At 35.2% G+C, this 13,227-nt stretch overlaps 1 protein-coding gene across 2 annotated transcripts in view; it reads right to left on the reverse strand.

Annotated features, from left to right (window-relative positions):
* The window catches only part of LOC127500200 (voltage-dependent calcium channel subunit alpha-2/delta-1), a 127,581-nt gene that overhangs the window by 44,430 nt on the left and 69,924 nt on the right, over positions 1 to 13,227 (reverse strand). For both annotated transcript variants that reach the window (XM_051871165.1, XM_051871166.1), the window contains exons 11-18: positions 10,722 to 10,880; positions 10,210 to 10,314; positions 8,372 to 8,450; positions 8,176 to 8,225; positions 7,965 to 8,048; positions 7,802 to 7,879; positions 4,360 to 4,440; positions 2,664 to 2,738 (exon numbers count right to left, since the gene is read on the reverse strand). In XM_051871165.1, coding sequence (XP_051727125.1) covers positions 2,664 to 2,738; positions 4,360 to 4,440; positions 7,802 to 7,879; positions 7,965 to 8,048; positions 8,176 to 8,225; positions 8,372 to 8,450; positions 10,210 to 10,314; positions 10,722 to 10,880 — 711 coding nt within the window. The remainder of the gene's footprint in view (positions 1 to 2,663; positions 2,739 to 4,359; positions 4,441 to 7,801; positions 7,880 to 7,964; positions 8,049 to 8,175; positions 8,226 to 8,371; positions 8,451 to 10,209; positions 10,315 to 10,721; positions 10,881 to 13,227) is intronic.

The raw sequence follows: 13,227 nt of genomic DNA on the forward strand, positions 1-13,227 counted from the left end.
GCTGGGGTTGTCTGAGACTAGGTGATGGACGGTGCTTTTACCATCCAGACTGAGGATAAACTATGACCCTAAACGCACACACATGATCTCTTTTCTCCTTCACATTCTTTATTTAAAAGATGAAATACAGATCGGCCCATGTGTGTGGTGGGATACCAGAATCAAAGGGACCTGCAAATAGACTGATATGCAAAAAGTGTAGTCGAGTTGCATTGAGAAACATATATGCAGGTCCGCTGCCAGAAGCACGCGCATTACTTTGGGCGATTTGCAAAGGTTATGTGCAAAGCTCACCCAGCAGAGGGGCTGTATGCTCCGATCCAAAGGAAAAGCTATATGAGCGGCTGTTTACACACCGCAAATGCATGTTCATACATTCTAAATCTACAGCTTTACATATGAGGTCAGATACACTTGTCAATAATGATATGAGCTGAATCATTCACAGATGCTTGATCTTCCTGTTTGTTTCATGAGATAGACAAATATAATGTGGTTTTAACTATAAAAATGTATGAATGGAAGAAAAACAGAGGGGATAATATTAGTCTTGGGTATTGCAATGTGTCACGATTCAATACAATGCATAATTCAATGCATCACGATATAAGAAAATTTAAACCGTACCTCCAAAGGACCTATATGGAAACCCATTTCCATCAAAAAAAAAAAAAAAAAAATCATGCTTTGATAAATTATAATTGTGTGGGGTCTGTATTATAAAAATGTGATAAAATTTGACACATTTTGTCATTATTATTCTTAATATTATAATTAAGACTTTTGACCTCATGGTTTTGTATGACATAATTATTACCCTAATATATCATAATTCTGATTTACCAAATTTTTCTTTTTTCCTCATGTGGCGGAAATAGTCTTCCATAACATCCTGCTTCTTCATTAATTGAACCGAGGGAGATAAATAAAATAAAAATACTGATACAATGACTTTAAGACTAAATTTGATTAGCTCTGGATTACATTAGAGTTCAAAAGTTTGGGGTTGGTAAGACTTTTAAGTCTCTAATGGCCGGAATACACCAAGCCGATGCCGATGAACTAGTGGTGACGAAAGCAGACTGCGGGGCTGGCTCACGTCAGCAGCGTCTAGGTCCAAAGTTGCCCTGACACACCAAACTGACGCTCGACACCTGATGGCCAAGTAGCACGTCTGTTCTGCGCCTGCGTAAGAAGAAACGCCTTTCCGTACCAGCAGGTGGCAGTAGCTGAACAGCCAATCAGAATGATCAGATGGCTCTGACGCCGATTCAACATGTCGAAACGGCCGAAAAAAAGTCGACGAGGACCAACTTCAGCTGACGGTGCGGAACACACTGAGAAAACTTCGTCGGCTTGGTGTGTTCCGGGCTTTATAATCACTAATATATTTCTATCATGATAACTCTGAGTGTTTCACATGGTAATGGATATGAAAATGTAAATATGTTTGGTCTTGGCAGAATAGATCCTCTGCTGCTGTTATTGCTGCTGCAGAGCAAGTACGGGACTTCCTACTGCCAATACATACAAGACACACTGCTGTGAGCAAGTAAGACATGCTGCTGCTGTACAATACAGCATACACAAATTTCCCATTGCAGATCTATACAGGTGGAGCTAGGGAAGGTGGAGGGTTTCTGCAAACGCTGACTGAGTCTTTGGAATTTGAGCAGCAAGCTCATTGGCTACAGATACAGCAGGAACCAATCAGATTTGCCCTATAGAGAATGATGTGATTGCAAGGAGATTGAGTTAAGGACCTATCAGCCTGTGCCATCTAGAGTTTCATGACAAAACTTTGTATTTATTTTGTGAAATCATTACAATTGATAAAAACTGTTTTCTATTCAAATATATTTTAAAATGTAATTTATTCCTGTGATGGCAAAGCTCAATTTCCAGGATCATTACTCAAGTCTTCGGTGTCACACAATCCTAGTATGCTGCTCATTATTTTTGTGGAAACCGTGAATTTTTTTTCCCAGGAATCTTTGAGAAATAGAAAGTTCAAAAGAACCGCATTTATTTGAATATGTTTACTAAGAATGTAAATGTATTTACAGTCAGTTCTGATCAATTTAATTCATTGTTGCTAAATAAAAGTATTAATTTCTTAAAAAAAAAAAAAAAAAAAAAAACTACTGACCCCAAACTTTTGAAAGGTAGTGTATATGGCATTATTTCTCCAAAAAATACACTTTAGTTCACTAGTAGATGCTATATTTCATATAACAGCCATGTCATATCTAATATAGCATCTATATTAGGAAGGACAATATTCAGAATAGTAATATTCAGTTTGGGATTTCAGTTAGGGCTAACTTCAATTTGGTCCCCCAATAATCTTCACCATCCAACATTTGGCTACATTCTTGATATAAATGTGCATATGAGCATATGGTTTAACAGGTGAGAATGAACATAAATATGCAGCACATATAGGGGGGGGTAGAGATAAAGAGAGAGGGAGAGAGATACAAGAACTACAGACGTTAAATAACACCAATGTCAAATAGATGTCAGACAAAAAAGAAACGTTTTAACATGAGACAAGTATGCCATGGTTCTCTACCACAAGCAGCCTTAAAGCCTCTTCCTCTGTCATTAATGTGCTGTGATGTCGTATTTGAGGTATTTGGGTGGAGAAAATGCTTTGGTACCTTTGGTTGCAGGTTTGGATGGAGCAGCACGTAACCGTTTGGGTCAATTGCGAAATAATATCCATTAGGACCAATCTGAAATAAACAAAATGGAAAAAGGAGAACAGTGAGGACACATCGAATAAGAAGACCACCATCAAACCCAAATCCCTGCTTAGACCAAATGGACCTGGTTCCTCAGAGATGCGGTGGTTAATCCCTCACTAGCAGGGTACTGTCTAATATCCCCCGAGAACGCCGACCCGAGCTGTCAATCACCCCCGAGCACTTAGCGTTAATCAAATGTGTCGGTTCATCTGGAAACATTCCTCTGAGCTTAACAGAAAATCACAACCATTTACAAATCAAATGTAAGTACAAGCAGATGTAATGTACAAGGGCTTACGTCCTCTTAAGAGCGATCTTACTGTAAGGAGGCGAAACCGCAAGACGGCAGACCGCAGAACAATAGCGCATTTATCTTATGCATGCCGTGTTATTCTTATTACAGCGACTCAAAGAGTCTGCAAAGAAAACATCTAACACGTGAGTTTCACTTTGTTCCCTTATAAATTGAATTATGTAGTGTTCAAAGAATAGTTCACCCTAAATTAAAACTCGTCGCCATTTGTGCGCCCTCACCCCATCCCAAAACCAGATTTTCTTTTTTCAAAAGATTTTTTTTCCATGCAATGAAAGTGAATGGGGCCGTCAAGCACCAAACCTGAGAAGAAAATACCATAAATGCACCATAAAATTAGTGTGTTTAATTTAGGCACTATATAATAAGTCTTTTGAAGCCATACCACTCTCGCATGTCTCGTCTTTGACATCAAACTGGTGCGACACGTCTGACACTTCATATTTTATTCTACACTACCGTTCAAAAGTTTGCTGTTGGTAAGATTTTTAAATGCTTTTCAAAGAAATCTATTATGTATATTTGATCAAAAAGACCTAAACAACAGTAATATTGTAAAAATATTATTACAATTTAAAATAAGCCCTTTTTTTATTTGAATATATTTTAACATGTATTTTGTTTCTGTGATGGCAAAGCTGAATTTTCAGAAGTCTTCAGTCCAGTCTTCAGTGTCACATGATCCTTAAGAAATCATTCTAATATGCTGATTTGGTGCTCAAGTAACATTTCTTGTTATTAACAATATTGGAAACAGTTACACATTTTTTCCACGATTCTTTGATGAATAGAAGTTCAAACGAACAGCATTTATTTAAAATTATATATCATTATAAATATCTTTACTGACACTTTTGACCAACTTAATGCGTCCTTTCTGAATAAAAGTATTAATTTCATGAATGCGAAGTAGAATTTATATGAATAATTAGCTTTGTATACGGAACAGACTGAAATGTATCACTTTTTATGATAATTTTATGGTGCTTTTTTCTCAATTTTTGTGCTTGCCATCAGCCAAATGCTCATTCACATTTGTGTTATGTAAAAAGAGCAGTGTGAACATTCATTGAAACATCTTATTTTGTGTTCCACAGAAGAAAAGTAGATTTGGGTTTGGAATGACTAGAGGGCATGTAAATAATCACAGAATTTTTTTTTATTTTAAAAAAATGAATCCCTTAAATAGGTCCCTTTCACTTTAATTTCTTTTGTGTGTTTTATGAGACTGGAACAACAACCAGATGAAATGCTGAATGTATTTGAGTTGAAATTGTTTGTGTTTGTGGTACTCACTGTGAAGCGGGGCGTCAATCTTTTGATATCGTCGAGAGACACATCCACCCCCATCACTCCTAAAATCAACTGGTTCTGATGCTAAAAGAGAGATCAAAAATACTAAGTTTCCATTCTGACATGCAGTGGAGTGACATTTACAAACAAATATGGGTAACACTTTATTTCGATGGTCCACTTTAGACATTCTACTAACTATAAGTAACACTGGAACTACAAGTCAACTAACTCTCATTATATTATTAGTAGTCTGTCTGTTTAATATCAGCAACCACTTTATTTTGATGGCTCGCAACAGACATTCTACTGACTATAAGTAACTTTGCAAGTACATATCAACTTATTCTACTAAGCCTATCCTAGCAGTCTACTAATACTCTAAAGAGAGTTAGTTGACATGTAGTTGCAAAGTTATTTATATTTAGTAGAATGTCTAAAGTGGACTATCAAAATAAAGTGTAACCCAAATATGAGGCAAAACTTCACCTGGCAAGGATTAAACATTGCATGAGATTTCACAACGTGCAAACTTTTGCAACTTGGTATGAAACATTGCAAAGTTGTAGAGTGTCACATCTAAATGACTTCTCGTCATCCATACTGGAAATGGATATTAAACTTAGCAAAGAACCCAGTGAGTGAGTGGAAATAATGACAACTTTCGGAGGGTCAAGCGGTTTAGTAGACAAACAACGTACGGATTCTTTGACCTCCAACTGGGAAAGTTTAGGATAAGATACGGTATGATATTTATTTTCCATATCTGTTACTATCATAATGTTCCTAAGAAGGTCACTGTCCGCATGGTTAATACATTCAAGAGATAATGAGGTTTACACGTTTGCGTCAGTAGTAGCTTTATCCCCATTAAAAGTGACAAAAATAGAAGTTTGTTCCAAGCATTGGGTTATTAATAGAGTATTGGGTCTGTTAATGACACATCTGGTGTTCTGTTCTGTGTTCATTCGAATGTTATATTCCCGCTTCTGACTTTTGGGGCACAGTTTGAAACGTACTTGTTTACGCAGTTAGAGACCTGTGTTCATATAAAAATATATTTATACACATTTTTTTTATGTAACAATATCAAAATACAACATATCAAACATAATCTTTTCATTTTCTATATGGGCCGCTGTTATTGTAACGAGATGTAAACTTTTTATATGTATAGAATTAATTTTACAAATACGTTTTGAGTTAAATTCATATACACCAGGGGTATTCAATTAAAAGTTCCAAGAGGTCCAGTCTCTATATTCCCTTCCCAGTGGAGGTCCGGACAATACTTTTTTGGAAGAGTTATACATCTCCATCGGGGGAGCCATAATACTTTGTAAAAGAAAAAATCCTAAACACTCAAAATAGTCATCAAAGATGAGAATCTTGGGCCCCGAGAGCCAAAGCAGTGATTTTTTTAATAATCAATATTTACCCAAAAGTAAATATTTCTCCCAACTGGACATGAATTTAAAAAGGTAAGATCAGATGTTTCATCAGGCAATTTCTTTTTTTTTTTTTTTTTTTTGTGTGAGTGTGTGTGGCACATAGAAGGCCTTGGGACTGAGAAAACATGGGGGTGCAGGGTTTACCTCTTAAGAAAATTTTTATAATTTTTTTAAAACCATTTTTATATTTTGCTCAAAGTAATAAATTACTAAAAACAAACAACGTACATAATCTAATAATCAAAACTCTCATCATGAGCACAAACAAACTAGTCATTTTAATTTTAAACGTTTTTTTGTCTTCCCTTGCCATCTCTGAATAATTTTCCAAATTATAACATTGTTTATTATGAAATACTCTTAATATGCTGATTAATAATGCTACATTTATGAAAAAAAAAAAAAAAAAAAACATTTATAGGCGCCACAAGTTAACTTGTCACAAACCTGGTTTTGTTAAAGGTTTGGAGTCATCTGTACGACAGATAAAAATAATGTATTTGCTGCATTCTCGTTTTCTGCAGTGTTTTAGCAAAAGTATCTGATCGTAAATGACTAGATCATTGCCGTAAACGACCCTGAGCACTAGTGGTGTGAACCACTCTGTCGCTACTCAGTTTAATCTGTAGAAACGGTAAAATTGCACAATTATGTCCCGCAGTCCGGATGGCCATTTGAATACTGCTGATCTAAACAAACTGACCAAGTACTATATACACCACCATTGAAAAGATTGGGGTCAGTAAGAATTTATTTATTTATTTATTTTTAAAGAAATATATACTTATTCAGCCAAAAAATGGTAATAATAAGAAACATTCCCAAATCAGCATATTAGAATGATTTCTGAAGGATCATGTGATAATGAAGACTGGAGTAATGATGCTGAAAATTCAGCTTTGCATCACAGGAATAAATTGCATTTAAAAAAAAAAAAAAAAAAAAAAAAAAAAAAAACATTATTTTAAATTGTAATATTTCATATATTACTGTATTAAAAAATGCAGCCTTGGTGAGCAAAAGAGACTTATTTTTAAAAAATCTCACCGACCTTAAACTCTTGAATGGTAGTGCACTGTATAGGCCTATCTGTAATTTAAAGGGTTAGTTTACCCAAAAATGACAGTTCTGTCATTAATTACTCACCCTCATGTTGTTCCACACCCGTAAGACCTTCGTTGATCTTTGAAACACAAATTAAAATATTTTTGATGTAATCCAAGAAGTTTTTTTTTATTTTTTATCCCCCATAGAAAGCAATGTAATTACCACATTCAAGGTCCAGAGAATTAGTAAAGACGTTAAAATAGTCAACGTGACTACAGTGGTTCAACCTTGATGTTATGAATGCTACGTCAGAACGCTGACTCATTATTGGTCGACGCTGTTCATGTGATCACCACAACACATGCGTGTGATGCTGACGCAGGAACCGGCCAATACTGAGTCGGCGTTCTGACGTAGAACCTGGAAGCCTGCACTGTCTATACAACATAAACAGCGTAGGAGAATGACAGGGTAGAGAAGAAATTGTTCAATAAAGTCATTATTATTGTTTTGTTTTTGCGCACAAAAAGTATTCTCGTCACTTCATAACATTAAGGTTGAACCACTGTAGTCCTGTTGACTATTTTAACGATGTCATTACTATTTTTCTGGATCTTGAATGTGGTAATTTCGTTGATTTCTATGGGGGATAAAAAAAAAACCTCTCAGATTTCATCAAAAATATCTTAATTTGTGTTCCGAAGATGGATGTGGAACGACATGAGGGTGAGTAATTAATGACATAAATTTAATTTTTGGGAGAACTAACCCTTTAACTGATATATTACAGATTTAATACAATTATATCCTGTTTGGTCACCATTTTACTCTGTAGAAGCTCAAATAGTTTTAATAATTTAATTTCACTATTACCCTAAATTAAGGCAGTAATAATAAAGAATTTGTGAGTGTTTCAATGGGAAAATCAAGATAAATGATAGACTGACCTGGTTCTGAGATCCGCCCTCCCTGGATTTGGTCTTGTTGAACACAGGTAGTGTGCCTGTGATGACTAGGCCCAACTCCTGAGGTCATGAAGAGAACACAGAGAACAATGAAGCATATAGCACTTTAAAGGGTTTCTATGACGTTTGTTAAAAAAGGTTGTACCAGAGCATCCAGGTAAACGTTGGTCCACTGCACTTGTTTTGCATCTGCAAGGACCATCGGCCTGCTCAAAACATCTAGATATTCCTAAGCAACAGTGAACAACACAAAGCAATCCAATGTAGGTCATCCTTGGACCTTCACATACTCCTAAACAAGAGCAAACTACCAAAATAAACAAATCAAATTTGAAACGCTTTGGCGTTATACAGACCTGTGTGTTTATGCGGATGGCTCCAATGGAAGGGATTTCGTAGAAATATCCTAGAAAACAGACCATATGGTGTCATTTATTTATATATTTTTTGCAATCCAGTGCTGAACCTGCTAAAGAAGCTGTGAGATGTGAGAATTATATTTGTGCTTCAGCCACTAGGGGGCAAACACAGACTGAGCAAAGCAACACTTACCTTTATTAGCACAGGCCATCCACTTTATTGGCCCTGTGTCATAGTTGTGTTGACCCACAGAGAACGTGAACACACGCACCTGCAATCAAACAGCATAGTATACAAATTCATACATACATACATACATAAATACATGCATACATAAATATTTGATGAGGCCTGTTTAAGGACATTTTATGAATCCATATGTAATGAGCATATATAATATATTTTTCAGAATTATAATATTTAAATTTAAAAAAAACTTTAATTTAATTTAGGCTAATATTACAATTTGTGTTATACATAGAAAAAGTCTGTAATACAATAATGAGAACAATCATTGAGAATAATGGAAAAAAATACAAACCCTGTAAAGGTGTATAAACATTATGAGAATGTGAGGGAAATGTGTATGGAGAACCAAACCTGCAGAAGTTTAAAATAAATAAATAAATAAATGTAATAATAGGGAAATAAATAAAGGAATAAATGACTTGATAAAACAAATATAACTCATTTTTAATCCTGACTTATTTTTATTCTTCTTAACTTTTTTTTGTTTATACTTTCATATTAGCTATGACCACCTTCCTCATTCACATGCTGCACACGGAAAAGTAAAAATGAATAAATAAATGCATATTTAAATAAATCTGGAAATAAATACATGTGGGAATAAAAAAAAAATATATATATATATATATAAATAAATAAATGAATGCATAAATAAATATAAAAATAAATTAAATGAAAAAATAAATAATTAAAAATGAAAAATAACAAAATAAATGTAAACATAAGCTCAGGATTAAATATTATAAATGAATCTATTGCTTTATTTTAATTTTATTTATTTATTTATTTAAAGCCCAGTGAATTGCCTTAGAACGTATAGCATTATTTATTTATTTTTTTTACGTGCAGCATTATTTAATGTGTTGACGTAAAAGGAAGACAGGGTGGGACATATCGGACAGTTCCCCCTTTTTTTAAAATAGCCAATAGCGTTTTGTTTATACCACAGCTTGGCCAGAGTCGTTAAACTCTGTAAAACCTCAGTTTCCTTCTAATCTCTAACCGTATCTCCCGCATATTTACAATGTCTGAATCGTTCCCTATCCCCTATACAGTGCACTATGTGCCATTCACCATATAGAAACTAATAAATGTGTGAACAAATGACCGATCCCAGCCGCAGCTTCAGCGTCTGTTTATAGTGTAGGAGGGGCGGGACTTCAGATTCTAGAGAGCATTTGATTGGACAGAAGATCTGATGAGAAGCTGAAGTTTGCGGTGATGTCATGAAAATCCGTGATCCATTTTAGTGGAAGTGAGAGACTGTAAGTTTTGAATGCTTAAATCTCCTAAATGCGAATTTTGTCATTTTTTTTGGAACACACCAGCTTATTCATAACCCGAAGGCTAACATATTCATACTAAAAAATAAAAAACTTAAATTTTGATTTCAGGGGGACTTTAAATACTGCAGGCTTGGTCCTCCATAAGTGTGTGCTTAAATTTCCTAATATACAAATGTCGCTGCAAAAACAGAGATAGATTATTAGATGTTAAAGGGATAGTTCATTCCAAAAATGAAAATTCTAACAAACAGTTGAATGTTGAGGGATACTATGGAAGTCAATAGGGTCCATCAACTGTTTGTTTACCGACATTCTTCAAAATATCTTCTTTTGTGTTCAGCAAGAAAGAAATTCATTTAGGTTAGGAACAACTTGAGGGTGAGTAAATGATGACAGAATTTTCATTTTTGGGTGAACTATCCCTTTAACCACATAGCAGCTAGAATTTGTTTTTTCATTACAAACTGTATAAAATCCAGCTTCACACACACACACCTTTTTGTCAATGTTGTATCTGCTGAAGATTTCCTCTGCTCTCTCCTCGCCTCCATCAGTAAACAACATTATAATCTTGTTGCAGTTTGCTCTGGTGATGTTTGGCTAAAATAAACACAATCATATGCTGTTACAGAGAATAAACAGCAGAGGTCAGCAGAACACAACAATACTACTATTAAAACTTAACATAAGGTTTAATCAGCACCCTTTTAAAAAACAAATATTACTAAGCAGAAGTGATTCTAGGATTTCACTCTTGGGGGGGAGATCAACCCCCCTATTTGTGGAATAATAGAATATTTCTATATGTCTATAAATTCTTATTATAGACAATCTTTTCAGCCAATGTGAAGAGAGAGACCACACAAAGTGCAGATTTTAAGGCGGCTGACCACTGAGAGGGAAACTGAAGCCCACTAAATGTGTTAAATATGATTATAGTGATGGTTTCAGTTTTTGCAATTCATAGATAGATTTCTTAAATTAAAATATAATTTAAAAAATCATACATTTGAGAGCTGATTGAAGGCAAATTCGAAGCCTTTGGTGTAGTTGGTGATGCCCTTGGCTGTAATGTTCTGCACTGCATCTTTTAAGATCTTCTTATTGCGGACGTTAGCTTGAACCAGGTGGTCGAAACATGCTGTGTTATTCACTTTTGTGTTAAACTGAAAAAGAAGAGAGAGAGAGAGAGAGAGCGCGAGAGAGAGAGAGAGAGAGAGAGAGAGAGAGAGAGAGAGAGAGAGAGAGAGAGAGTGAAAATCATTGGTCTTCTCATTGTTCATTCACAGCAAGACTTTTCAGAATTGCAACAAAAGTTTGTGTGACTTAAAAGATCTATATACTGGGGTCAGAATCTCTGCAGGTGTTTGTGAGTATGCGCATGTGTTTGGTACACTCAGTGATGAAAATAATTTGAGCTGACAAGCTGGATACCCTTACAAGTTTCTAATTTTCTGTTCAGATAGGGCTCTCTGTGTTCTGTCACTTATTGCAGCTGACCTCTGTGAACCTGTTACTTCAAAGCTGAAGCATATGAGGAGAGATTGTGAACAAGAAAATAGACTTGGGTAGAGGAAGGAAAGAGGGGGAAAAAGGGAGAATGAACACTGGGGGGGGAATCGGGGGGGAAGAAGGATAAACAGTATATGGAATACTGCAGACTTCAATTATCCACAAATAGAGTGCAAAATCTTTAAAAAAGTCACTTTTTATGGTTTCAACCTCAGGGTGTTAAACTAAATATTATATGAGCAGTTGTACTTTTTATTCACTTCATGTGAGGTTTACATGCCTTGTAAAAAATGTGGGGCATGAAAATGCTAAAATAAAATATTAGCCAAAATGGGTAACAGGCTTATTTTTAAATGTATTTTTTTACTACTACAATATCAATTCTACAGATTATGTTTGATTACGACACTGTTTGATTTCAACTGATGGATATATTCAAGAAACTCAAGAACTCTGGAGGAGTGTTAGGCCAAAATCACTATTTTAAAGGGGGGAAGCAGACATTGTCTGTTTAAAATGAGCTACTTTTCATGCGCAGTTAATTTTAAGATAGATAATAGTTAATCTAATATATCAAACAGTTCTCATAACAAAAATAAGGTTCCTCTGATGCTTAATTGGACACCAATTTGTACCTTATCCAGACACAACGCCTCCTATAACCCCAACAATGGGAAAAGTCAGAATGATTAACAGGTGTGAGTCAATTACGGCACCATTACAGCTAATGAGGAGGTATGTGCAAGCTCATGCAAAAATTAAAATGATTACTATAACTCCAGCTCTCTCCGAGGACATGAAAAAGCACATAGTGCACTTCCTGTGGCATATGCAAGCAGAACACACCTTCAAATCTCCCGTGTAAATTACTGTAGTGCTGTTTTTCTTCTGTTTTTAATGATCCAGTTCTTATTTTTTTTCATTCATGTCAACTGGAAAGGCTTTCTGACTTTGAATTTCTCGCCGGACACAGAGAGGTGCCATTAGGAGACATGCGCCAGTCATTGATGTAACTGTGGGATCAGGTGTCTGTGCTCTGTTGAATGAGCTGGATGTCACAGTGTCTGCTGAATGAACCGATGAGTCACGGTTCGATTAGTTGTTCCAGCATTGACTGAATATTTAATTAACGCTCAAAATTATCTCCACGGAGGCCCCCGTGACTCACTGCTCTCAGCATACGGGCGGGTTATAAGTAGAGGAATAGGACAAACTGATGATACACAGACCCCTACACACACCAGACGGTGCACACTCACAGCGTAGATGGTTTCGATGATTATAACGAGAGTGTTCTAGTTCTGTCGTGTCATGCCGCTTCCCAGAGGAACTTTTTATTTCTCCGGGGTTTCTCGTTCATAGTTTAGGGGACTTTAAGAAGTTTTCAGTTATGTTTAAGATTAAGCATTACAATTTTCTCAGGTGCTTCTTTTAAAACTCCTATGGAGAAATAAAAATAGAACAAAAAAGTGAGACAACTGCTTCTATACAGTAATAATCATAACCTAAATGTGAAGCAGAGAGGTCTTGTTTCATCCAAAAAGGTCTATTTTGCAATAATGACCAAACTGACACACAAAGACTTTGGCTTCTGCCAAATGTCGTTGACATTTCAAAATAAAAGTTTGTAAATTAAACACCGCTTCTCGCTGAAAGATGAATAGATTTAACACAGGGGTGTCCAAACTTTTTTAAAAGGGGGCCAGATTTGATGTTGTGGACACATATATATATGTATGTATGTGTGTGTGTGTATATATATATATATATATATATATATATATATACATATATTTATTTATATTTATACATATATTACATGTTTTGTTTCTTGAAAACATGACAGATTTGACAAAAGCTTGAGCTGACAGTAGAGTAGCTTGAGATAGGACACAGACGTAAATTTAATACACAAACAATATCTGTAAAACTTCTAACAACCTCGTAAATATTACTGAGTTAGAACTCTATTCTTATTTAAATTAAAAAGTACTCCAATTA

Source organism: Ctenopharyngodon idella, chromosome 18 (genome assembly GCF_019924925.1).
Source record: "Ctenopharyngodon idella isolate HZGC_01 chromosome 18, HZGC01, whole genome shotgun sequence".
NCBI lineage: Eukaryota > Metazoa > Chordata > Actinopteri > Cypriniformes > Xenocyprididae > Ctenopharyngodon > Ctenopharyngodon idella.